We start from the raw sequence: 27,560 nt of genomic DNA, 5'->3' as shown, positions 1-27,560 counted from the left end.
CATTTGAGGGTGAACCAATGGCAAAGGAAGACCTTTCTCTCTGTCTCTCTCTCTCACTGTCCACTCTGCCTGTCAAAAAAAAAAAAAAAAAAGTCTTACTCAAAGGGCTGGGCCTTACTCTCTGCCTTGTGGGAGGGACTGCAAAATCCCACAATGAAGGTGAAGAATGAAGAGAGAAAAGAAGAATCAAGACTAATAATTTTATTAAGGAATTGAGGTCAGCAATTTTATCTCCCTGAGGGGAATAAACCAATACAAGACTCCTCGGTTTATGGTGGTGTTACATTCTGATAGACCCACCGTACGTTGAAAGTGCAGGGGATACACCTGACCTGCTAGACTTCCCAGCTCAGCAACACAGCGCAGCATGGAGCACTGGGTGTTTCCCCCGGTGATCATGGGGCTGATGGCCAGCTGCACTTGCACTGCTGTCCAGAGTCACCAGAGAGGATCGGACTACATAGCACTAGCCTAGAAAAAGGCCCAAATCCAACAGGCCAAGTACAAGTTCTGCTGAATGCATATCCATCTCGTACCATCGCAGAACTGAAACATCCTGAATCAGGGATCAACTTTACAGGGACTGAATGGTGATGGGAAAATTCCTGGTGTCTGGGGGAAGTGGGGTCATTCCCAGTGTCCTTTCCATTACACTACACAAGGAACTCCTGTCTTCAGTGTGTGTGCTAGGGGCCCCTGTAGAGGCTCCTTCGTCTTGGGGTGGGGGGTCCCATCTCCTCCAGGTTTCTCAGTTCCTAACCTTCCTACAGGATCCTAGACATCAGTGTGGCTGTAGGGATGGATTTTAGCCATCGGGGAAGCATGTGGGAACAGACCAAGAGACAGAACTACTTCCCTCTTTCCCTGGAATCAACCAGCTCTTACCTTAGAAATGAGTGATGTCTACATACCAAGACTGCTTCAGTAGAGAATTACTCCAAGGGTGAGCCACGCAAGAGGAAGCCAGAGAAAGGCTCTTGTTAGCCAAAGCCTCTGCGCTCAGGGATGGGACTGTTTAACTCTTTGGGGCAACCAGTTGGTCCACCAGAAATTCTTTACCCTTTTGATTCCCCTTGTCTCCAGGAGAGTGAGAGAAGCAGAGCAAGAAAGGACTAACAGACTCCAGTGGGAATATTCCATCCCATCATGGATTTAGGAAGTATGACACCTGAGAATCATTCAGGGAAAAAACGAAGAGCTTAGTTGATGCCAATGTTCTTGATGAGTGGCGTCACTAAATATTCCCATTTCTGAATCCAGAAGCGCCCTAGCCCCTGTGAAGTTAGGGCACGTGACTTGCTTTGGACAATGAGATGTGAGTACAACTTGATTCTGTTGCTTCCAGCAGAGGGTGTGAAAGCCAGTGTGTAATTGATCGTGCCCCTTCCCACTGCTCTGGTGGTTATGGAATTGTGACAAGAATGGACAGTGCTCTCCCAGTGACATGCACTGGCCATGCAGCATGAGAGAATGGCTAAGTCACTGAGATTTTTAAAGGAATTTATTTATTTATTTATTTGAAAGAGAGGAAGAGGGAGAGACAGAGACAGAGAGAAACTCTTCTACTTGATGGTTCACTCCCCAAATGGCTGTAATGGCCAGGGCTAAACCAAGCTGAAGTCAGGAGCCAGGAGATTCACTGGGTCACCCACGTGGGTAGGTACAGGGGCCCAAACACTTGGATCATCTTTGGCTGCTTCCCCAGGCCATTAGCAGGAGCTGGAGAGGAGCAGGAGGACTACAACCAGCACCCATATGGGATGCCAGCGTTGCAGGCATCTGCTTAACCTGCTACACCACAACACCAGCTCCAAATCACTGGGGTTCTGGAGGTTGTTACAACAGCATAACCTGACCTATTCTGTCTGATGCAATATTGCAACAGAGATGTATCAAAATAAAGGATTCAGGAATGGCAAAGGTGTGATCTTTAAAATAATGATGCTAACAAGAATTAATGATCAGTTTTTTGAAAAGCTTTTTGATACATCATAACTGTCCTTAATTATAGGGTACAGTGTGACAGTTTGACACATATATACAATGTATAATGATCAAATCAGAGTAATTGGTGTTTCCATCTGCTTAAACGTTTACCATTTCTTTGTGTTTGGACCCTTCAACCTAATCTTTTCTAGTACTTTATAGTACCTATGTCAAGATGCTATGGGGACCAGTGCTGTGGTGTAGCGGGTAAAGCCGCTGCCTGCAGTGCTGGCACCCCGTGTGGGTACCAGTTCTAGTCCTGGCTGCTCCACTTCTGATCCAGATCAATGGTATGGCCTGGGAAAGCAGAAGAAGATGGCCCAAGTCCTTGGGCCTTTGCACCCATGTGGAAAGACCCAGAAGAAGCTCCTGGCTCCTGGCTTCAGATTGGCACAGCTCCGGCCATGGCGGCTAATTGGGGAGTGAACCAGCAGATGGAAGACCTCTCTGTCTCTGTCTGTCTATCTCTCTCTCTCTCTCTCTCTCTCTGTGCCTCTGCCTCTTTTTAACTCTCCTTTCAAATAAATAAATAAATCTTAAAAGAAAATGATGCTGTGAACTAGAGTCACTTGGCCATGTGCCTCCTAACTATACTTTGGTAGCTGCTATCCAGACTCCCTGCATTGCCCCTCGCTGCCCTTCCTAGACTCTAGTGAGCTCCTCTCCACTTTCTTCTATGAGATCAATATTCTTGGCTTCTACATCTGAGTGAGAACAGGTGGTAACCGCCGTTTGTGACTGGCTTATTTCATGTAGCGTGATGTCCTCCGATTCCATCCTGGCCTTTGCAATGGCTGAGTAACATTCCATTGTGAGTATGTTACCACATTTCCTTGGTGGTGAGCCCTTAGAGATAGAACCAAGACTAAACAACTGCCAAGATGATGCTTATGGGAAGCCTGGAAATGCTATAAACCTTGACAAATTAAAAGTAAGAATGAAACCAATAAAAATGGGAAGGAAAAGGGGAAGAGCTACGAGTGTTAATTTCTTTTTACTGTCACACCATCTATCGCTGAAAAATTGAGTTCAAAGGAAGCCTAATGATAGTAACCTCTACTGTTTCCTACCATTATTCTTGAAGTCAGGACATTGATTGGTACATTTATCACTGTATCTACCAATGGAGAGAAAAATCCAGTGAAGTTCAGCAATTCTTTCAGTTCTACTTTTTTTTCTTCTGCTAAAGAAAACTAAAGATTTAGTCTCATTTGACTATCATATACATTTTTCATGAATTTTCGGTGGTATTTTTGTTTTTACTTTGAGAGGCAGAGAGACAGACAGATGAACTCCCATCATTAATTTACTCAACAAATGCCAGCCATGGCTGAGGCTGAGCCAGGCCAAAGTCAGGAGTGGGAACCCGGGCCAGGTCTCTCTCTTGGGTGGCAGGCACCCAACCACTTGAGCCACCAGCTGCTGCCTCCGAGGATCCGTAATAGCAGGAAGCTGGACTTGGAAGCCAGAGGCAGGACTTGAACCCAGGCACTCTGATAAAATTTGCATATTTCACGGCAGTGGTGAGCCTGGGGGAGGGGAGTGAGCCCAGGAAACACCTGTAGGGGAGTGGAAAAGCAGAACAGGAAAGAGAAGGAAGTAAATACTAGCGTGTTACAAAAGCAGGTGCCCACTGTGGACAGCTGGGCTCAGCACCACCGGGGAGCTCGGGGAGACTGTCAGAGCTATCCCACCTGAAGGCCAGGGACACTGGGACATTGACCTATCAACTGGAGGGCTCTCCTGGACACTTTACTCCAGGCCAGTGTGTGTGTGTTGATCCCCCTCCAGCAGCCAGAGACTCGCAGGAAAGGGCCTGTGGTGAGGCTATGGGAAGTCACTGGGCTTGACTGGATAGGAAATGCCAGCAGGGCAAGGCACCAGCACCATCAGGTGAAACTCTAGGCTTAAGAAGCCCATTTAAGGAACCAGTGTTGTGCAGTAGGTTAACCTGCTGCCTGCAATGCTGATATGCCATTTGGGCGCTGGTTTGAGTTCCAGCTGCTCCACTTCCAATCCAGCTCCCTGCTAATGCACCTGGGAAAGTAGCATAAGATGGCCCACGTATTTGGGCCCCTGCCACCCACAGGGGAGACCATGATGGAGTTCCAGGCTTCTGACTTCAGCCTGGCCCACACCCATTGTGGTCACTGCAGGAGTGAACCAGCAGATGGAAGATCTCTGTCTCTCTTCTCTCTGCAACTCTGCCTTTCAAATAAATAAAATCTTTTGTTTAAAGCCTGTGGATTCAATTCATCTCAAATAAATTGTGCTAAATCAAAGAAGTCAGTCTTAGAAGGCTCCATGCTGTGTTCTTCTACTGTTACGGCTTTCTGGAAAAGTCTAAACCCGGAGGACAGAAACAGCATTGTGGTTTTCAAGCGTTGGGAGGGAGCGATAACAGAGAGGCATGAGGGGAATTCTTTAGGGTTACGGCAATATCCTACATCTTGGTTGGGGTGGTGCATTTGTTCAAATTCGTAGGACTGCACCTGGAAAAAGGTTTTACTGTATGTATGTCCCATCTCAAAAGCCTGATTGCAATGTTTTTACAAATATGTCTGCATTATTTGCAATTGCAACAAAGTTTAATGTTTCCCTTGAGGACTTCACACTTTCAACAAATGGAGAGAGGCAGAAGAGATGTTCTCAGGTCACAAGAGGTGCCGTGGCCTCCTGATTCTGCTCTCACTGTCTCTGGCTTGCCAGCTTTTGGGACAGCTAGATGCCACACCATGGGAAGCCGTGTGGACAGGCCCACATGGTGAGGAGCTGAGGCCGCTGGCCAAGAGCCATGGCAGCTGCCATCTTGGAAGTGGATCCTCCAGCCTGGTGCATCCATCAGTGACTGATGCTTGGCCGGCAATTATAATCTCCTGAGAGATCCTGGGACAGAACCAGCCAGCTGAGCAATTCTGTTTCCTAACCCTCGGGAACAATGTGAATTAAGATTGTGGTTTGTTGTGTAAAGCTGCAACTTATAGGGCTACTATGTTATATGGCCACCAATCTCATATGAGGGTTCTTCAAAAAGTTTGTGGAAAAATGGAATTAAAAGATAATGTTAGGGGCCAGTGCAATGGTTCAGTGGGTTAAAGCCCTGGCATGAAGCACTGACATCCTATATGGGGGCCGGTTTGAGTCCCGGCTGCTCCACTTCCAATCCAGCTCTCTGCTACAGCCTGAGAAAGCGGTGGAAGATGGCCCAAGTCCTTGGGCCCCTGCACCTATGTGGGAGACCCAGAAGAAGCTCCTGGCTCCAGGCTTTGACCTGGCCCAGCCCTGATTGTTGAGGCCACTGGGGAGTGAACCAGCAGATGGAAGACCTCTCTTTCTCTCTCTCTCTTTCTCTAACTCTCTCTGTAACTCTGCATTTCAAATAAAAAAAAAAAAAAGATGGCCGGCGCCGCGGCTCAATAGGATAATCCTCTGCCTGCAGCGCCGGCACCCCGAGGTTCTAGTCCCAGTTGGGGCGCCGGATACTGTCCCGGTTGCCCCTCTTCCAGTCCAGCTCTCTGCTGTGGCCCGGGAAGGCAGTGGAGGATGGCCCAAGTCCTTGGGCCCTGCACCCGCGTGGGAGACCAGGAGAAGCACCTGGCTCCTGCCTTTGGATCAGCGCGGTGTGCCGGCCGCAGCGGCCACTGGGGGATGAACCAATGGAAAAGGAAGACCTTTATCTCTGTCTTTCTCTCTCACTGTCCACTCTGCCTGTAAAAAAACAAAAACCAAACAAACAAAAACCCTGTTATTTTTGTGCCCCCAGATTCTTTTTTTTTTTTTTTTTGAGATTTATTTATTTGAAAGTCAGAGTTACACAGAGAGAAGAGAGGCAGAGAGAGAGGTCTTCCATCCGATGGTTCACTCCCCAGATGGCCGCAACGGCTGGAGCTGTGCCAATCTGAAGCTGGGAGCCAGGAGCTTCTTCCGGGTCTCCTACACAGGTGCAGGGGCCCAAGGACTTGGGCCATCTTTTACTGGTTTCCCAGGCCATAGCAGAGAGCTGGGCCGGAAATGGAGCAGCCAGGTCTTGAACTGGGCATTAACCCGCTGTGCAACAGCACCAGTCCCGCCCTCTGATTCTGAAACCCATACAGAGACTGTTCAGAAAGTCCACAAAGAGATGAGCATTTGGCCTCACAGTTAAGACTAATTGGATATCCACCTCCCATTTTGGAGTGCCTGAGTTCAAGACCTGCCTCCGGCTCCCAATTCTAGCTTTCTGCTAGTGCACACCCTGGGAGGCAAAAGGTGGTTGGGTCCCTGCCACTCACGTGGGAGGCCTGGATGGAGTTCACAGCTCCTGTCTTTGGTCTCGTGCAGCCTCAGCCATTGCAGGCATTTGAGGCGTGAACCAACAACGACAGATCTGTTTCTCTGCCTCTGGAAAAAAAATTATGAAAAATATGTATAATGAAAACCCTGCATGGATTTCTAATTTTCTTTCAAGTTCCATGTATACTTTTTCTCATAAAATGCATTTTTCATGAACTATTTGAAGACCATTTGTAAGCACGCATTTCGATTTTATTTTTGCTCTAAAATAGTTACCTTTTAATTCCATTTTCCACAAACTTTTTTTTTTTTTTGACAGGCAGAGTGGACAGTGAGAGAGAGAGAGACAGAGAGAAAGGTCTTCCTTTGCCGTTGGTTCACCCTCCAATGGCCGCCGCAGCCCGCGCGCTGTGGCCGGTGCACCATGCTGATCTGAAGGCAGGAGCCCGGTGCTTATCCTGGTCTCCCATGGGGTGCAGGGCCCAAGCACTTGGGCCATCCTCCACTGCACTCCCTGGCCACAGCAGAGAGCTGGCCTGGAAGAGGGGCAACCGGGACAGAATCCAGTGCTCCGACCGGGACTAGAACCTGGTGTGCCGGCGCCGCACAAGGTGGAGGATTAGCCTATTGAGCCGCAGCGCCGGCCTCCACAAACTTTTCAAACTATGTGTGTTCACTGACTTAAAATTTAATTCTCAGTTTCAAATAAAATCATCTGTTCTTTTACATAAAGTGTGCTGAGAGACCTTTGGCATGGAACGCATCTAAAGTGGATGACTGTGGCTTCTGGGCGGTGGGTTTTGGGGATAATTTTTCTTGTGTGTGTCCTTGCTATCCCTGAACTGCTTTTTATAATGTGGATCACTAAAGTTCAAAACATAAATAATGGAGCCAGCATTGTGGCCAAACGGGTTAAGCTGCTGCCTGCAATGGCAGATCCCATATTGGAACACTGGTTCAAGTTCCAGCTGCCCTACTTCTGATCCAGCTCCCTGCTAATGTGCTTGTGTAAGCAGCAGTGGATGGCCCAAGGGTGTGGACCCCTGCCACCCATGTGGGAGACCCAGATAGAGTTCCTGGCTCCTGGCTTCCAACTGGCCCGCCCCTGACTACTGTGGACATTGAGAGAGTAAACTAGCAGATGGAAGAGTTCTGTCTCTCTGTCTGTCTCTCTGTCTCTCTCTCTCCCTCCCTGTTCCTTTCAAATAAATAAAACAAATAATAATAAAAAAAAACACATCCAAAACCCCATAAACCCACAAAAAAAAAAAAAAAAGCCTTGGAGCCTGGCATAGGCGGAGGAGGTGTTATTCAACCAGGGCCGAGCCAGGTGTCTACAGGAAGCAGGTGCACCACTCCTTGAGACATTTGGAGCTCCTCTTGGCCTCACACTCGGTGGCACCACAACAACAAATGATCCAGTTCTGAAACTCAGTTTCGTTCTTGTGCATCAGAAGGAACTGTCCCAACAGGATGTAGGCCTGGGGGAGGGGACAGGGCAGGGAGGAAGAGAGGAAAGGTTATAACAACCTGGCCGGACATGCTCTTCTTCCCTCACCCACCAGGAGCAAAATCACCAGGACTCCCGGGTCCCATTCGAGGGAGATTTGCACTCTCTGCGGCCCTGAGGGGGGCTGTGTGGATTGGGGGGCAGAGTCCTGTAGAAGCAAGGTCACATCCCCCGGGACTGGTTGTGGGGGTTGTCTAGCTTGGAATGATGAGAATCTGTGTTCCCCAAACTGTGCTGACCACAGGAACGCCCTGGGGTCTCCTTCAAAGGTAGGTTCTGACTCAGAAGGCCTCAAGCTGGGGTGGGCGTCAGCGTTTCTGCCCCGTTCCCAGCTGAGGCAAGTCCAGGGACCACATCTTGAGTGGCAGGGGGCGGAGCATGCCTCCGAGGCTCCCTTCCCACCTCTGATCCAGGAGTTCTGTCTCTGAAACACACAGGGCTCAGAGTTGGACATGCTGTCACCCCACGCTTCCTCCATGGCCTGGGCAGTGCGTGTTTCAACCAACCTTCGCACTGTTTGGATAAGTCTGTGCTGTGGCACTGTGTCCTGCAAGTGGCAGTGTCACCCCTGGCCAACTCTTCCCACGCACCCAGCCACCAGTGACGATCGAAACCACCTCCACACGTTGGCCAAATGTCCCCTTGGAGGCAAATTCTCCCTCGCCGGAGGGCCACTGCACGCAGGGCTGCCGGATGAAGGGCATCTTTGGCATTGGTGTGTCCTTGGAGACCACCTGGGGCATCTCAGGCTATGCAGCCACCTGATGTCAGACCCAGCAGAACCTGGGTCTCAGCGGCTGCACCTGTTTTCTGCACCTCAGGCAACCGGCCCTGCAGATCGAATTAAGGAAATCCAACAGGAAAGCACTCAGAAGATGCAAATGCCACTTTGTCCAGGGAGATGTAGCCCTGTGGGAGGGGCACGGCAGGTCTAAAGCACGCTAAACTCGTGCTGAGATCTGCGGATGAAAACAGATCCAATAAACAGTGCGACGCCCCGACTCAGGCTCCTGGGGACATTGTCTGGTTTTCTAAGGACCTGCATCCACAGCTTTTCATTTCTCTTTTCCCGTTTGATCCATTGTGGATGAAGGACAAGAACCACGGGAAGAAAGGGAACAGCTGAGACCCTGCGGCCATAAACTGGCTAAGCCGCTAGTGGTGGCGGCTGGAGATTCCAGGTCACATCCAGGGCCGTCTCTCCAACGAGAAGCAGCACCCCCCCCAGCCCCCACCCCATGCCGCCAAGCTCTGGGCCCTTTCCAGGAAACTTGCTACTGTCTGTTTACTTTCAGTTGCATAAAACAAAGCAAACTTTATCTTAACCAGAGGGAACATTTTTTTTTTTTTTCAAGAGAAATCAAATAGAGGCTGAATCCCAGTCACAAAAGGTAGCAAGCATTGGAGCTAGAGGTTTTATTTTTGGTCATGGTCCAGTTGTTGAAAACAGAAAAGAGCCAGGATTCATGGGGATTTTAAACTGTTACTTTAATCACCTTAAAAAACAAACAAACAAACAGATGCAATACAGAGATGTTTCATGTGATCTCATTTCGCTTTCCCATTGGTGGATTGCATGGAGGTGTTTTTAAACCAAATTTATTTTTCAAAGATTTATTTATTTTATTTGAAAGTCAGAGTTACACAGAGAGAGGAGAGGCAGAGAGACAGAGAGAGAGAAAGGTCTTCCATCTGCTGGTTCACTCCCCAGTTGGTCACAATGGTCGGAGCTGAGCTGATCCAAAGCCAGGAGCCAGGTGCTTCCTCCAGGTCTCCCTCGTGGGTGCAGGGGCCAAAGGACTTGGGCCATCTTCTACTGCTTTCCCAGAACATAGCAGAGAGCTGGATTGGAAGTGGAGCAGCCGGGACTTGAACCAGCTCCCATATGGGACGCTGGCACCACGGGTGGCGTCTTTACACACTACGCCACAGCGCCAGCCCCTAAACCAAAATTTTTAACAAAGCACATGCTGGGGTTAATAGAACAGGATCAAGAGGCGTGGAGCTTCATCCAAGGACAGAGAACATTAAGGAGAATCATAACAATTATCATTATTACTTAATACAGGTTGAGCATTCCTGTTCTAAAAATCCCAGATACTGCAAATTACAAAACTTCTTGAGCATAGACACGGTACCACCAGTGGAAAATTCCACACCATGCAATCTCCTCTCATGAACAAAATTATTAGAAACACTGTGTACAATGACATGCTGGGTGTGTAAGCTGCATAGGACATAAAGCAATTTGGCATTTAGACTGGGGTCCCCTAGGATGTCTCATCATGTACATGCAAATATCCCCAAGTCCCCACATTCTGAATGCAATCAGAAACGCTCCTGGTCCCAGGCATTGCGATACGCTCTAGTGCCCTGGGTGCTCTCCAGCACTGTTGTGGGCAGGTTCCGCTGGAGACACCAAGCGTGATCCTCACACCCACAGGCAGACGCAAACCCCTGCTTCCCTCTGCCCTGCCCTGGCACAGCCCAGACACCTGCAGTCTGGCCCGGAGGCTCAGGCATACCTCTACCCATTTCTGCACCCTACTATTGGCATCCGCTGGCTTGGCCATCAGAGCCTCCGTGTCCCACCAGGCCCCACAGCCAGGAAGCCTGGGAATGGTGTGGCACACAGGAGCCAGGCAAACTTTCCAGGAAAAGCCACAGGAAGAAGGGCCTCGTCTTGTAGCCTCTGGAGCCGAGACGCAACCTGACGTTCCCTCCTCTGCTTTCTCTCTGGCTTCACCCTGCATCTCTCAAAGGTGAGGAGACAAAGTTGGTGCCTTCTGCATTCAATCCTGAAGACTTCACTCTGCTCTCCAGGGAAGCTCCCGGTGCCTGTTGCTGCCCTGCCGGAGGCTCGCATGGTTTTCTGCGCTCCCCATAGCCTGCCCCTCTCCCTCTTTGGGCCACAGCTCTCAGAAACCCAGCTGCAGGGAGCGTGATGTAGAAACACAGAGTCACTGAGCAGGATACATCCCTGCCCTCTCTCTGCCCTGGACAGCGGCCGTGACAAACCAGGCGCCATGGTCCTTCCTGCGGTAGCAAGATGGGAGTACAAGGGCAGACCGCCCTCAACCCCAAGTTCAAACGGGGAGACTCAGCCCCAAGTTCAAACGGGGAGACTCAGCCCAGGGCTGGGCCTTCCAGCTGGCCAGGCACACTTCCTGCTGAACAGCAGCAGTCTGAATCTGCCCCCGTGGGGGATCCACATTCCCAACAGCGCTCATGAGAGCTCACCTCGGTTCAGCGCCGTGCGGCCGCCATCCTCAAAGTCTCAGCGCATCTGAACAAAAGACCTCACGTTGCATTTTGTAACTGGGCCCTACCAGTTAGGCAGCTGGCCCCGGTCCACCTTCAAAATGCTCAGCCTTCACCGTGACAGCTGACCTTTCAGAGACCAGCTCTGTCTTGGCCTCTCTTCTCAAGCTTCTGACACGTGCCCTGCCCGAGACCCCACGCCCCCGGCACCTGTACTGGCTGTATCTCACACCACCACATGGCCCCATGGTACAACGACACAACTTTCTGTGCTGTAGCTAAACAGACGTTGTCTCCCCAGTCTTCGTGTTCCTGAGAACCCATGGGATCCAGGCAAATCCAGCATCTCCCGGTCAGTTCAGGCTTAATACTCTGACATTCCTGTGAATGCTCAATCCAGTGTGAGTCTTGCACCCTTTTTCTTTCTCCTGGGACCTACTTATATGAAAGGAAAACAAAAAACAAAAACAGGGGCCAGCGCTATGGCTCAGTGGGTTAAAGCTCCAGTCTGCAGTGCTGGCATCCCATATGGGTGCTGGTTCAAGTCCAGGCTGCTCCACTTCTGATCCAGCTCTCTGCTATGGCCTGGGAAAGCAGTGGAAGATGGCCCAAGTCCCCATGGGAGACTCGGAGGAAGCTTTGGATCTGCACCACTCTGGCCATTGTGGTCAATTGGGGAGTGAACCAGTGGATGGAAGACCTCTCTCTCTCTCTCTCTCTCTCTCTGTGACTCTGCCTTTCAAATAAATAAATAAATAAGTAAATCTTTAAAAAAAAAAAAAAGGAAGAGAAAGAAAAAAAAGAAAAAAACAAAACAAGGGACTGGCACTGTTGCGTAGTGGACAAAGCCACTGCCTGCAGTGCCTGCATTCCATATGGGCACTGGTTTAAGTCCTGGCTGCTCCACTTCTGATCCAGCTCTCTGCTATGGTCTGAGAAAGCAGTAGAAGATGGCCCAAGTCCTGGGGCCCCTGCATCCACATGAGAGACCTGGAAGGAGCTCCTGGCTCCTGGCTTTGGATCGGCGCAGCTCCAGCTGTTGCGGTCATTTGGGGAATGAACCAGCGGATGGAAGACCTTTCTCCCCGTGCTGCTGGAGACCTGTGTCCACAGTGTGGACACAATTGTGTCCATTCACTCGTTGTCTGGAAATAACCCCTGGCTGGGGTTTTCATGGGAAGGGAAGGATCTGGAGAGGAAACCACAGGCAAGCCATGCCTCTGTGCCAGGGGTGTGGATGCTCAGACCAGGCGTGGGAAAGCAGAATCCACAGTCACGACAAGGGCTCCCCCTGAAAGCTCAAGGTGCTCAAAAATAGAGGCGATTGGGTGAGGTGGGCAGAAGCAGGGCTTCCCAGCCGGCGCCGTGGCTCACTAAGCTGATCCTCCTCCTATGGCGTCGGCACTCCGGGTTCTAGTCCCGGTTGGGGTGCCGGATTCTGTCCCAGTTGCTCCTCTTCCTGTCCAGCTCTCTGCTGTGGCCCGGGGAAGGCAGTGGAAGATGGCCCAAGTATTTGGGCCCTGCACCCACATAGGTAGACCAGGAGGAAGCACCTGGCTCCTGGCTTCGGATCGGCGCAGTGTGAACCAACGGAAGGAAGACCTTTCTCTCTGTCTCTCTCTCTCTCTCACTCTGCCTGTCAAAAAAAAAAAAAAGAGAAAGAAAAAAGAAAGAAGGAGGGCTTCCCAGAGGAAGGGGACCATTAATAGGGCCTGAAGTGGACCACATTCCCTTTTGAGGAGGGTGCCAGGTGGGAGGGGGGTGGTTCCCATATGTGCTTGTGGCTCGTGGGCGGGGAGAGGGAGGGAGGAGGCAGGGAATATAAAACAGAGCCAAATGGGCGGTGTTAAGTCACCACCTGGGATGCTAGCACCCCAAATCAGAGAACCTAGGTTCCTTTACTGGCCCCGCTTCCCACCCCAGCTTCCTGCTAGGGCACCTGGAGAGGCAGCTCTTCAAGTACTGGGGTCTCTGCCACCCACGTGGGAGACCGGGATTGAGTTCTAGGATCCTTGGCTTCGTTTTGAGTGAACCAGCAGATGGGAGTCCTATCTCTCAAATAAGTACAATATTAAAAAAAAAAAAAAAAACCTTAAAAAATATTAAACGGAGCTAAAGCCAGGCCATGGCCAGCCTCGACTCCGTGTGTGCACAAAGCTTTCTCCCATTTCCATAATTCCGGTCTCTCCTGCAGCCCTTCCTCCATTATTTCTAGGCCAACACCATTCAGTAGGTATATACAAGGTGAGCCAGCCACATCTGTCATTTCTCACTTTCTAGTACCCACGGGAACAAGCAGGAGGGAATCAGGCAAAATGAATATTCTAACAATTGATTTCATTCTTATTGGCTCCGCTGTTTCCGAAACAGCACCACTCTGAGACATAACCAATGAGAACGCGATTGCTGACCCACTCCATGTCCTTTCGCGTGGCGGGGCACAAGGTCATGACATCACAGCGTGTGTTTTCTGTGTCTGGCACACGACAGTTCAGTCATGTCCTCGGCAGGCTCACGTGGCTGGTGGCCACCGTGTTGTGTGTGGATCCTCAGACCAAAGCGGCCTGCCTCTGGGGGGGCGGGGGGAGCAGACACAAAATAACCCAGACAGAACACAGTCACAGCTTGGGCTTTTGAGCTCCTGAAGAGAATCCATCATCGCAGAAATCAATGGTTTTGAGAGTCACGACTCAAACCGCGAGCTGGAAACCCAGTTGTGCTATCGGCCAGAGATCTGGAGACCGGGGCAGGATGTGAGGACAGCTCCTCCGGCCCCCTGCCCTGGTGTGGAAGACAAAGACCTGCGCAGAGGCAGGGGTGGAAGTGAAGGTTTGAGAGGCAGGGGCTGGTGGGAGAGCTGGGGAACGTGCCATGCAGGCCATAGCCTTCCGAGGGGGCAACACAGCCAGGTAACTCAGGTGGGCATCCAGGGCAGGCGGCTGGTGGCGCCTCTGCCCCTGTGCGTCCAGCGTCCTGGTGACTCTGGAGAGAGCTGGTGGCTGAGAGAGGAGCCCAGGCAAATTGGTTTGGGGGCAGCGCAGGGGTCTTTGTGCCAGCGCATCCTCTGAAAGGGAGCAGAGAGAGCCCGGAAAGGCAGGGTTCAGCGGGCATGGCCAACAAGGGAGCTGCAGTGGGGTTGGCTCACAACAAAGAAATTGAGGCCGAGCCCCAGGGTGGGGAGGGGTGGGCGGCAGCGGGGGCCAGCCAGTCCTCGGCAGAGGCCCCAAAATACAGCCCTTCCCTGTGCTCAGGTCCCCTCCAACCCAGGCAAGGTCTCAAAATACAGGAGCTGGCATTTTCTTTTATTCTTCCTCTATTTGAAAGACAGAGAAAGATCTTGCACATTTGTTTGTTCACCCTCCATTACGCGAACTGTATAACTCTCACTTTCAAATAATAATTAAATCTTTAATGCCCATTGCCACTGTATAGTTACCACAATAGAAAAATAAAAGAAACAATTATTTATTTAAAAAAAATTTAAAAAGTATTTGAGAGGGAGAGATTAAGACAGAGAGAGAGCATACCCATGTGCTGGTTCACTCTCCAAATGCTCACAGTGGCCAGGGTTAGGCCAGGCTGAAGCCAGGAAGTAGAAACTTAGTCCAGGTCTCTCCTGTGGGCAGCAGGGATCCAGTTACTTGAACCATCACCACCGCCTCTACCAGGGTCTGAATAAGCAGGAAGCTGGAAGTAGGAGCCAGAGCTGGGTATTGAACGTAGACACTCTGATGTAGGACCCAGGTGCCCCAGCAGGCAGCTGAACTGCCAGGCCAAACCTCTGCTCCCCTAGCAGCTTTTTAATAGTCCCATCCAGACAAATAATTAGTGACCAGGTCACTGGCACATCGTCCCTGGAAGGAATTAGTGTTCTTGTAAGAGCAGGTTATGATAAAAAGAGCAAGACTTGGGGGCAGGTCTTGTGGCGCAGTTGCTTAAATGACCAGCTGCAATGCCAGCATCCCATATATCAGAGCCTCAGTTCCAGTCCCGGCCACTCCACTTCTGATCCAACTTCCTGCCAATGCACCTGGGAAGGCAGCAGAAAATGACTCAAGTGCTTGGGCCCCTGCCACCAACGTGGGAGACCGAGATGGGGTTCCAGGCTCCTGGCATCAGTCTGGCCATTGTGGGCATTTGGGGAGTGAACCAGCAGATGGAAGATACCCCCCAACCCCCTCTGTCTCTCCCTCTCTGTCACTTTGCCTTTAAAAGAAGCAAACTGAATCTTTGGAAAAAAGGGTGGGGGGCAAGATTGGCCTCTCCTTGCTCTCTGGCTTCTGGTCCCATCACATGATCTCCCCTCTCGCAGGCACTCCTGCCTTAATACCATCCGCTGGGATGTGATACAGCCAAGGGAGCCCTCACCAGTGCCAGTGCCAGTGCCAGTGCCAGTGCCATGTTGCTTGGACTTTCAGCTTCTAAGAATGCAGAGCTGAATAAACCTCTCTTCTGTGTAAGTACTCAGCACCAAGTACTCCTGATAGCAACGGAAGATGGACTAGCACTATCAGGTTCCACTAGAAATTCTGGAGGCTGTCCATGGGTGGGGAATGACCTCTTGGAATGACTCACATGCCCTGACTCTGGTGTAGACCCATGGCCAGGCTGGTGCCCTGACTGGGGGCAGGTGAGACTCCACGGGTGCCTTCCTGGAGGTGGGGCGTGCACCTGGCTCATCCAACAGCTCTGCTCCACGCTCCGGAGCCTGGTCCACTTCTGTGTGACCCCGAGCCATTGAATAACCAGTGAGTCTTGCCCAGCCCAGCTGCTCTGAGCTGAAGCAATTCTATCTGCCCATCATACACAAGCCCTTGAGGCTGCCCGAGCACGTGGGCTCAGTAATACTGAAGCACGTGGCACCCTGCCAAGTGGAGCTTTGCTCTCTGCTGGCCCCTTACAGGGACACAAGGCAGGAACTGCCATCTGGCAGGACCGGGGAGAGAGAAGTTGGGGAGAGAGGTTGGAAAAGTTGAAAAACAAACAAACAAAAAACCAAATTACCTTGCTGAAACCTTTGGCGACTAGATTGATGGCAAGCTCCCGGCTAATCCCGTCTATACAGCCAACATCCTTTTCTCCAATGGGTTCAGAGAGGAAGGCTCTGAGCTTGGGGGACATGTGAGCCATCTCCTGCAACAGCAATGGGAGGGGAGCGGAAGAGATTAGCAGGTGCCTGACCGTTTACAGTGCGTGTGGGCACTGGGGAATTCCCTCAGCCAGCCAAGGGACCGGGGACAACAGATGGTAGATTCCCTTCCACCATGCAGCGTTCGCTCGGGACTTTTAAAGCAGCTGCAGCGCCTGCACTGCAGGCCTTTGCACACCCATTCCCACCTGGCTGGGGGAAGAGAAGGGTAATGTTGACCGCAGATGAGCCCCATAAATCCACTGGCCCAGGGTGTGCTTGATGATAAGAGCTGCAACGGGCTTCTTGCCAAGTCTTCCCACTACACGCTTAAAGACACAGCTTGCGGGCCCAGTGATGTGGCATAGCAGGTTAAACTCCCTCTTGGAACACCGGCTCCCCACATCAGAGTGCCAGTTTGAGTCCTGGATGCTCCACTTCCCATCCGGTTCCCTGCTAATGCATCTGGGAAGGATGGCCCAGGTACTTGGGCCCCTGCCACCCAGGATGGAGTTCTGGGCTCCTGGTTTCAGCCTGGCCTAGTTCTGCCATTGTGGCGATTTGGGGAGTGAAGTGTCAGATGGAAGATCTCTCTGTCTCGCCCTCTCTCTGTCACCCTGCCTTTCCAATAAATACATAAATCTTTAAAAAGAAAGAAAGACACAGTTTGCATCTTAGCAAATTAACCTACCCTCCTCTCTTAGCCACCTGACACTTGTGCCATACTTTTTTTTTTTTTTTTTGACTTGTGGAGTTAGACAGTGAGAGAGAGACAGAGAGAGTTACACAGTGAGAGAGACAGCGAGAAAGGTTTTCCTTCCGTTGTTTCACCCCCCAAATGGCTGCTATAGCCGGTGCGCTGCGCCGATCCAAAGCCAGGAGCCAGGTGCTTCCTCCTGGTCTCCCATGCAGGTGCAGGGCCCAAGCACTTGGGCCATCCTCCACTGCCTTCCTGGGCCACAGCAGAGAGCTGGCCTGGAAGAGGAGCAACCGGGACAGAATCTGGCACCCTGACCGGGACTAGAACCCAGTGTGCCGGCGCCACAGGCGGAGGATTAGCCAAGTGAGCCGCGGCACCAGCCCATACTTTTATTTTAAATAGTTGCCATGTTCTGTAACAGTTGGATGTCTGGTTGCAAGTAAGAGAAAACTCTTTAAACCAGCTCTGATATTAGGAAAGGCATTATATAACTCAAAAGTCCAGGGGAGAGGGTGGGTATGGTATCACCCAGGTCCAGCTCCAGGTGTCTGGGATTCTCAGTTCCCCTCATGGTGATAGAATAGCTGCTCCTGCACTCCTACGCTCCAACAACTGCACCCAGAAAGAAGGAAAAGGGAGAGCTCTGAGCAGATGCCTCATCTGGTTTCTAAGATGGAAGCGCCCACTTGCTAGCTCGCTGTCCCTGACGCTCTTGAATTAAAGAACAACACCCATTTCCAGGAGTTTTTTGAAGTCCTCTGATATTCCCAGGAGACAGTGACACCCTCAAGGGCCACTTTTGCCCTCCAGCCCAGGCCCAGTGCCCCATGAAGTGCCGATGACATCAATGAATGGATGCGCTCCCTGCCTCCCTTGCACAGCACCTGCCCCCTCTCCTGTCCCGGCCACCCCTACCCTCCTCCAGACCTGTGCTTGCAGGCCTGAGCTCCTCTCGTGAGTCTTCTTGCACAGGGGATGATTGGTCACGCTCCAGAGGAAGGAAGTCTGCGAGCAAAGATGGACGCGAAGGCACGGAGTTGAGCAGTCAGGGGTCTCTTAAGGCAAGGGGGCTTCATGTGTTCTGTGATTCTAGGAGGGAAACAAGACGAGAGAACTTGTCCATGTCCCTGACTCTGGGGGCTCCAATACACAAGGGGGTATGAGCTGTGATATGTGGGACATCCGTCTCTGAGTTCAGTTTGAAGACACGTTTCCTAAACACAAAACAGTGTTTAATGCCAGTGCTAACTGCGGGACTTCTCAATGCCCGTGGCCTTCTGGGATGACCACCGGGACCCTGGTAAAAGTCCAGGACTCCTGAGCAAGGAATCACCCAGCGATCCCACAGCCCACACCAAGCTCTGCTGAGGGAAAATTCCACTTGCTCCCCTTGGTGGCCACCTGTTAAGTTAAACCTCTCTGCCTATGAAACCTTCTGAGAAAAAAAAAAAATGGAAAATACAACATTGTTATCAGGGCGCCAGCAGCATCAAAGGCGGGACCTGACTGGTAGCACCTTGTGTGTGTGTGTGTGTGTGTGTGTGTGCTTTTTCTCACACATCTCATCCAACTGGGATCCTTGAAACACCTGGGGTTGGGGTGGGGGTTGGGCCAGTCAGGCAGTGATTTCTTACGTGGCTAAGGCCCTGCGGCAGCAGCAGCCACCAGTATAAGAAGGCTGTACCTTTCTCGGGATAAGCTGGGCTGCAACAGCGGCTCCCAGCTCGGGGCAATGAAGCTCCCCAGGGAAGCTCTGGCAATGTCTGGAGACAGTTGTCCCAGCTTGGGCGGAGGGACGGTGCACTGGCATTTCGAGGCTGCTGAATATCCCACAATGCACAGGATGGCCCCCACAACCGAGAACTGGCCAGCAAGTTCTAGAAAATCTTGACTCACAGCCGGCGCCGCGGCTCACTAGGCTAATCCTCTGATGTGGTGCCGGCACCCCAGGTTCTAGTCCCGGTTGGGGCGCTGGATTCTGTCCCGGTTGCTCCTCTTCCAGTCCAGCTCTCTGCTGTGGCCCGGGAAGGCAGTGGAGGATGGCCCAGGTCCTTGGGCCCTGCACCTGCATGGGAGACCAGGAGGAAGCACCCGGCTCCTGGCTTTGGATCGGCGCAGTGCCCCGGCCATAGCAACCACTTGGGGGGTAAACCAACAGAAAAAGGAAGACTTTTCTCTCTGTCTCTCTCTCTCTAACTCTGCCTGTCAAAAAAAAAGAAAGAAAGAAAGAAAGAAAGAAAGAAAGAAAGAAAGAAAGAAAGAAAGAAAGAAAGAAAGAAAGAAAGAAAGAAAGAAAATCCTGACTCACTTGGTCAAACAACACAGCTAACCTGCTCATCTCACCTAGCAGAAGCTTTGCAATGAGAAGGACTCAGGATTTTGGGGCTCTGTGTTATCAAGGACGAGGCTGGCTGCCCCCAAGGTCCCAAAATACCTGCACAATTGGCTTCGATCCTATTCTGACACGAGAGTGTCCCGAGGAAGAGAAGTCATTTCTTCGTGGGCGTCCTTAAGAAGCAAGATGCCTTGCAAGTTCTGCAGCAGAACTCCTTGTAGTGTCATGGGCAAGAACCAGGCAAGAAGCCCACCTGTAATCCAGTGCCTGGTGGGGCAGTGAGACCGGCGTGGTGGTGTGGATGGAGTCAGCCTTCCCGGAAGCACATGACTGCTCAGGGGACTGTTCAGCCTGAAAGAAGTAGGAAGAGAGGAAATGGATGCTGGGCAGGCCAGCAACAGACTCCCATGTCTTCTAAACCCAACTGCTTGGGAAAAGTTTATTTGAAAGGTAGAGAGAGAGAATCAGGCCAGGCCAAAGCCAGGAGCCAGAAACTCAGTATGTTCTGTCTATTACAGTGAACGCTTCTCAAAGTTTAGCAGGTGTAGGTACAGGTCTCTTTTTAAAAAAATAATGCAGGATCTGGTGTGAGTGTCGTGGTACAGGAGGTTAAGCCCTGACAGGTGTCCCATATCAAAGTGTCTGGCTCAAGTCCCACTTCTGCTTCCCATCCAGCTTCCTGCTAATGCGCCTGGGAGGCAGCAGACGATGGCCCAAGTACTTGAGTTCCTGCCACCCATATGGGAGACCCAGTTGGATTTCCTGGCTCCTGGCTTTGGCCTGGTCCAGCCCAGGCTGATGCAGGCATTTGGGGAATGAAGCAGAAGATGGAAGATCTAGATGGAAGATATCTCTCTACATATCACTCCATCTTTTAAAAAACATTTTTAAAAACGCAGGCTCTGACGCCACAGGTCTGGGATGAGCTCAGCCGCTGCATGTCTAACCAGCTCCTGGTCCACAGGCCACCTCTTCAGACATAAGTCACTGGTGGCACCACTTCTCTTTCCGTGTGATTTTATTAATTGTGGTCAAATACAATTTGCCATCTTGACCATTGCTAAGTTCACGTGCAATGGGTTAAGTACATTCACGTGGTGGTGCAGCCAATCTCCAGACTCTTGGTGCCAACAGAAACTCTATCCATCACAGCAGCTCCTCTCAGACTGCTGCTTTCCATCTCTGTGAATCTGACTACCCCAGGCGCATCTCAAAAGAGGCCTCATTCAGTGTGTGTCCCTTTGTGTCTGGCTGGCTTCTTGTAGCATCATGTCCTGCAGGTTCACCCATTGTTCGCTGTATCAGGATTTCCTTCCTTTTCAATGCCAGAATTCTACCACATTTTGTTTGTTTCGTTTGATTGGCAACTGGACTTGCTCCCACCTTGACTGTTGTGAATACAGATGTGCAAATCCAAGACCCAGCTTGCAGTTCTCGGGGTATCAACCCAACAGTGGAGTAGCCAGCTCATCTGCAACTTCTGGTTTGAATTTTTGAAGCAGCCATCACACTGTTTTCCAAGACGCTGCACTAATGCCACTTATTCTTAAATTTGACAACGCACTAGACTCTTGTGGGGAGATGTACAAATGGCTGGTGCTTGGATGCCTCCTCCAGAGAGGGATTTAATTACCACGGAGTATGGTCAGGATATCAGAATTTTCTAAACTCCCTGAGTGACTGCAAAATGTTGCAAAGTTTGAGAGCCATTGTGTCTGTGTCATTTGCTTCTTTCTCACACATTCTGAGCAGGTTTGCTAGGGTGATGGGATTCCAGCCAAGAGGGACTTTCTGGTGGGACCTGCATGGTCTTTGTCACCTTGTGGTGCAGGTCCCCCAGCTGCCAGGCAGTGTCTCGCTCATCCCCCAGCCCCAGGTGCATCCTATCCTCATTACCCATCCATAGGAAGACTTAACAATGACCCTGATGGCTTTGAAGTCAGAAAACTTCAGAGAAGGCAAGCTCCATAATAACCTGCTCTTTTCCCCCAAAATTAAAAAAAAAAAAAAAAGATGGGGGGGATCTTTACTTCAAAGGAAGTTTTACCTGCAATCCATTTATATAAAATAGATCAAAGCAGAGTTCCTCTGTTGACTTGGGAATGAGGTAAAGATGCCAGAAGTCCCCCACCTTACAGGGAACAACCATCTGCACTGCACCCCTGTGCTCCCCAGCCCTTCCTGATCTAACCTAAACACTTCCTTTCCCCCATCAAAACAAGTGAGTCCGAGAAGTTAAGCAACTTGCTCAAGACCGTGCACCTAGCAAAGGATCACCCCTCTCAGGTGAGCCTCAAGGCTGGCTGTGTTCTCATCAGCCTAAGCACTCAGCCTCCTGGATGTCAGAAGTGTGGCAAATGCCTCAACATAACCCCATCCGGTAAGAGGGTCTTGTATTACAGGGTGTTCTCTCAATTACTTGGCTTTGAACCACAAAGTACAGCTCAGGGAAGCCGTGCTGGTGGGGAAGTGACCTCAATCAATTCTGGTTTGAGATGCTCACAGAGATACCTATTTAAGTAAGGAATAAATGAGTCAATATAATTTCATCACGATTCCTAAAGGAACGGCCTCCCAAACTCTGTTGTTTGACAGCCTTTAAAAGTCATTTTAAAGTAAAAAAAAAATGTTTTCTGCTAAGTCTTTATGAGAAGCTGGTTATAAATACGTGCCTTTCAGATAAACAGAGTGAGGACAGGAGGACATAAAAATGGGTGCTTGGGGGCTGGCACTGTGGCTCAGTGGGCTAAAGCTCCGGTCTGCAGTGCCAGCATCCTATATGGGCGCCAGTTCAAGTCCCAGCTGCTCCACTTCTGATCCAGCTCTCTGCTATGGCCTGGGAAAGCAGTAGAAGATTGGGCCCCTGCACCCACATGGGAGGCCCAGAAAAATCTCCTGGTTCCTGGTTTCAGATCTGCCCAGCTCCGGCCATTGTGGCCATCTGGGGAGTGAACCCGTGGATGGAAGACCTCTCTCTCTCTCTCTGCCTCTTCCTCGCTGTAACTGCCTTCAAAAAAAAGAAAAAAAGAAAAAGAAAAAAGAAAAAAAGAATGGGTGTTTGTCCCACATGGGAGATCTGGAAGAAGCTCCTGGCTTTGTCCTGACCCAGCCCTGGCAATTGTGGCCTTTTGGGGAATGAGCCAGCAATGAAAGATATTCTCTCTCTCTCTCTCTCTCTTATTTCAAATAAATAAATTAAATCTCTAAGAACAAAAAAATGGGTGTTTGGGGTTAGGAATAACATTTCTAGTGGGGACATTATGTGCAAATTCAAAAAGTGACATCTCTTAACAAGTGAAGCTGTGGGGCCAGCACTGTGGTATAGCAGGTAAAGCAGCCGCCTGCAGTGCTGGCATCCCATATGGGCACTGGTTCGAGTCCTGGCTGCTCCACTTTTGATCCAGCTCTCTGCTGTGGCCTGGGAAAGCAGTAGAAGATGGTGCAGGTCCTTGGGCCCTGCACCCGTGTGGGAGACCTGGAAAAAAGCTCCTGGCTCCTGGCTTGGGATCGGCGCAGCTCCAGCTGTTGCAGCCAACTGGGGAGTGAACAAGCATTCACTCCTGCCTCTCCTCTCTCTGTGTAACTCTGACTTTCAAATAAACAAAAATAAATCTTTAAAAACACACACACACACACACAAATGAAGCTGTTACTCTCTGACTACTGTGTGGGATAACACAAATGCCATTGTTTTCTTGAAATATGAATGGGAAAAGGGCAATATTTATAAATAGATTACTTTACTATATTATAGGTGATTTTAAATGTATGTGCTTAACTTATAAAACATTTTTTTTTAATCTGTATGTCTTAAAATGCACATGGTCAGGTGCTGGCATCGTGGTGCAGTGGGTAAGCCTCTACCTGAGAAGCCAGTGGCCTCCATGCACTCCGGTTCCAGTCCTGGCTGCTGCACTTCCAATCCAGCTCCCTGCAACTGTACTTGGGAAGGCAGCAAAAGATGGCCCAAACACTTAGGCACCTGCCACTGGAGTGGGAGACTAGGATGGAGTTCCTGGCTTCTGATTTCAGCCTCGCCCAGTCCCAGCTGTTGCAGCCATTTGAGTAGTGAACCAGCGGATGGATGGTCTCTTTCTCTGTATGTCTCTCCCTCTCTTGTTAACTCTGACTTTCAAATAAATAAGATCTTTAAAAAAAATAAGCTCATATATTCAAATGGCCAAAATCCATTTGGGAGACAATAGAGAAAATGAGGGTTACTGTTTTTGTTTATTTGCTTTTGTTTTAGAGAGAGAAAGAGCTCCCACTCACTGGTTCACTTCCCAGATACTCACAATAGCTGGGGCCAGAAGCCAGGAGCCAGGAACTCAATCCATGTCTCCTACATGAGTGGCAAGAATCCAACTACTTGAGTCATCATTGCCTCCCTGGGCGCACATAGGCGGGAGGCTGGAATCAGGAACTGGAGCCAGAAAAAAAAAAACCTCAGTTACCCCTAACCAGCATCCTAACCATGAAGCCAAATACTTGTCCCAGGGCTACTTGACCTTCAAGTTTGCTTTATGTTTGGGCATGTGTGATGCTGCTCAGCCTAGGGAACTGAGATGTTAAAACTTAAACTTTGGCCGGGGCCACTGCTCAACAGGCTAATCCTCCGCCTAGCGGCGCCGGCACACCTGGTTCTAGTCCCGGGCGGGGTGCCGGATTCTGTCCCGGTTGCCCCTCTTCCAGGCCAACTCTCTGCTATGGCCCGGGAGTGCAGTGGAGGATGGCCCAAGTCCTTGGGCCCTGCACCCCATGGGATACCAGGATAAGCACCTGGCTCCTGGCTTCGGATCAGCGTGGTACGCCGGCCACGGCGGCCATTGGAGGGTGAACCAACGGCAAAGGAAGACCTTTCTCTCTCTCTCTCACTGTCCACTCTGCCTGTCAAAAACAAACAAACAAACAAACAAAAAAACCTTAAACTTCATGTTTTCCTCCCTGCCCCCCTCCCCCACTTTTTAAAAAAAGATTTATTTATTTGAAAGTCAGAGAGAGAAACGGAGAAGCAAAGACAGAAAGATCATCCACCTGTTGGTTCATTCTCTAGATGACTGCAAAGAGGGAAGGGCCAGGCCAAAGCCAGGAGCCAGGAGCTTCTTCCAGGTCACCACATGAGTGCAGGAACCCAAGCACTTGGGCCATCTTCTACTGCTTTCCCAGGTGCATTAGCAGGGAGCTGGATCAGAAGCAGAGCAGATACCTGAACTGGTATCCATATGGGATGCCAGCACTGCGGGCAGTGGCTGTACCTGCTATGCCGCAGTGTCGGCCCCTTCTCACCCCTTTTTTGAGAGAGGTAACAAGAAACATCAGAAAGGGAAAATTCTGCATCTATAGTAACATTGAGAACACCATGACTCACATTTTGCTCTTTAAAATCTCCCACACGATATATTTCTTTTGGCATTTTAATTCCAAGAAAAAGAAAACTTTCAAAATTAGTATATCTTAATGACAAAAAGAAGTTTTAAATATCCTATTTCCCTTTTCCCTCAGTCTATCAGGAAGCTCTGGGCTAAATATTCTGATTGTACGGAAATGAGAATGAAGGAACACCTCTTACTTTGTAGCGATATTTGCTTCTTTTGCACAATGGTTATTCTAAAACTTAAATTCACTACCCAAAGTACCCACAGGCTTTAGTGAAAGCTGTGTTACCACACAATTAATCCTCCATGATACAAGGAATGTAAACATCTCCTGAACCAAAGAGGTGCACAGGAAAATCCAGGATCCATTCATACGCCCTTAAGACACTGCAGCTTCTAACAACAAGGGTACGGGGTGATCTCAGGATTGTTCCTGCTGGGGCCTGAAGGGCCCCGGGTCTCCCCTGTGGGGACAGTGGAAGAGCTATTCCGAGGGGGCCAGCCTGGAGGCAGCGGCCATACTACCACACTGCCCATGCTCACACTGCCCACGCTCACACACTGCCCATGTTCACACTGTGCCTGTGTTCACACTGCCCGTGCGCACACTGCCTGTGCTCACACACTGCCTGTGCTCACACACTGCCCATGTTCACACTGCCCGTGCTCACACACTGCCCATGTTCACACAGTGCCCATGCTCACACACTGCCCGTGTTCACACTGCCCATGTTCACACACTGCCCGTGTTCACACTGCCCATGTTCACACACTGCCCGTGCTCACACACTGCCCATGTTCACACACTGCCCACGCTCACACACTGCCTGCGTTCACACTGCCCATGTTCACACTGCCCGTGTTCACACACTGCCTGTGTTCACACTGCCCATGTTCACACACTGCCTGTGCTCACACACTGCCCATGTTCACAATGTCCATGTTCACACTGCCCATGTTCATACACTGCCCATGTTCACACAGTGCCCATGTTCACACTGCCCGTGTTCACACTGCCTGTGTTCACACTGCCCATGTTCACACTGCCCGTGCTCACACACTGCCCATGCTCACACACTGCCCATTTCACACTGCCCGTGCGCACATACTGCCCATACACACGCACTGCCCGTGCGCACACATTGCCCATGTTCACACACTGCCTGTGCTCACACACTGCCCATGTTCACACTGTCCATGTTCACACTGCCCATGTTCACACACTGCCCGTGTTCACACTGCCCATGTTCACACTGCCCATGTTCACACTGCCCATGTTCACACACTGCCTGTGTTCACACTGTCCATGTTCACACACTGCCCGTGTTCACACTGCCCGTGTTCACACTGCCCATGTTCACACTGCCCATGTTCACACACTGCCCATGCTCACACTGCCCATGCTCACACACTGCCCATGTTCACACACTGCCCATGTTCACACTGTCCATGTTCACACTGCCCATGTTCACACACTGCCCGTGTTCACACTGCCCATGCTCACACACTGCCCATTTCACACTGCCCGTGTGCACATACTGCCCATACGCACGCGCTGCCCATGCACATACACTGCCCACCCGCTGGGATCAGAAGGATCATTGTCCGATTGTCAGTTCTGCTTTCTTGGCTCCTTGCACCTCTGTCCCTACTCCTAAACTTACAGCTTCTCCCTAAAGGACCAGCCCTTCAGGGAGAAAGACTAAAAAGGAGCCCCTGGAAGGATAAATGCATCTCCAGATGGAAGCTCTTGGACTCACTGTGTGCAGTCAACTCCAGAGCTGCCTTCCAGGGTGCACCCAGGATCCCGCAGCTGGTAAATGACCTCCGCTCACCGTCTCATGCCCCAGGAGCGGCTTCCCCTGTGAGGATGGCTTAGTTGGTGGGACCTGAGCCTGCCATGACCATCTTTGCCCCACTTGAGAAGGAAGGGGGTGGATCCCCAGTAATCATTTGCATGCCTAGGTCTAGCCCTGCCTGAAGGCAACCACCTTGGGCTTTACAGGTTAAGCAACATAACAAAAGAGATGTTCTTGCTTAATTCAGTCTAAGGATTGTCCCCCTCCCTTTTTTTTTTTTTTTTTTTGACAGGCAGAACAGAATGGACAGAGAGAGAGAGAGAGAGAAAGGTCTTCCTTTTGCCGTTGGTTCACCCCTCAATGGCTGCTGCTGCCGGTGCGCTGTGGCCGGCGCACCGTGCTGATCCGAAGCCAGGAGCCAGGTGTTTCTCCTGGTCTCCCATGCGGGTGCAGGGCCCAAGGACTTGGGCCATCCTCCACTGTATTCCCGGGCCACAGCAGAGAGCTGGACTGGAAGAGGAGCAACCAGGACAGAATCCGACGCCCCGACCGGGACTAGAACCCTGTGTGCCGGCACCACAGGTGGAGGATTAGCCTATTGAGCTGCAGCACTGGCCGTCCCTTCCCTTTTAAAAGATTTATTTATTTGTTCATTTATTTGAAAAGCAGAAAGAGAGAATCTCCCATCTACTGGTCCACTCCCCAAATAGCCACAACAGCTAGACCTGGGCCAGGCCAAAGCCCGGAGCCAGGAGCTTCATCTGGGTCTCCCACGCAGGTTCAGGGGCCCAAGCACCTGGGCCATCTTCAGCTGTTTTCCCAGGTGCATTAGCAGGGAGCTGATTGAAAGTAGAGCAGCCAGGGCCTGTGCTGCGGCTCACTAGGCTAATCTTCCACCTGTGGCACTGGCACCCCGGGTTCTAGTCCTGGTTGGGGCGCCGGTTTTGTCTCGGTTGCTCCTCTTCCAGTCAAGCTCTCTGCTGTGGCCCGGGAGTGCAGTGGAGGATGGCCCAAGTCCTTGGGCCCTGCACCTGCATGGGAGACCAGGAGGAAGCACCTGGCTCCTGGCTTCAGATCGGTGCACCGCACCGGCCATAACGCGCCGTAGTGGCCACTTGGGGGATGAACCAATGGAAAAAGGAAGACCTTTCTCTCTGTCTGTCTCTCTCTCTCTCACTGTCTAACTCCGCAAGT

General features: G+C 50.9%; 1 protein-coding gene across 2 annotated transcripts in view; it reads right to left on the bottom strand.

The window, feature by feature from the left end:
• Positions 1-7,550: 7,550 nt before the first annotated feature.
• BANF2 (BANF family member 2) overlaps positions 7,551-27,560 on the bottom strand; it is a 58,523-nt gene continuing 38,513 nt past the window's right edge. Inside the window, exons 2-5 of one of the 2 annotated variants that reach the window (XM_089308215.1) lie at positions 19,292-19,543; positions 17,785-17,946; positions 16,034-16,162; positions 7,551-7,739 (exon numbers count right to left, since the gene is read on the bottom strand). In XM_089308215.1, coding sequence (XP_089164341.1) covers positions 7,593-7,739; positions 16,034-16,159 — 273 coding nt within the window. In that variant the 5' untranslated portion in view covers positions 16,160-16,162; positions 17,785-17,946; positions 19,292-19,543 and the 3' untranslated portion in view covers positions 7,551-7,592. Of the gene's footprint in view, positions 7,740-16,033; positions 16,163-17,784; positions 17,947-18,753; positions 18,923-19,291; positions 19,544-27,560 lie in introns of those variants that run through there. The other variant, XR_016216675.1, reaches the window with a different exon arrangement.

The sequence above is a fragment of the Oryctolagus cuniculus genome, chromosome 11 (genome assembly GCF_051225735.1).
Source record: "Oryctolagus cuniculus isolate XC-2025 breed Fujian yellow rabbit chromosome 11, ASM5122573v1, whole genome shotgun sequence".
Taxonomy (NCBI): Eukaryota; Metazoa; Chordata; class Mammalia; order Lagomorpha; family Leporidae; genus Oryctolagus; species Oryctolagus cuniculus.
This window is presented reverse-complemented; position numbering and strand designations above follow the sequence as displayed.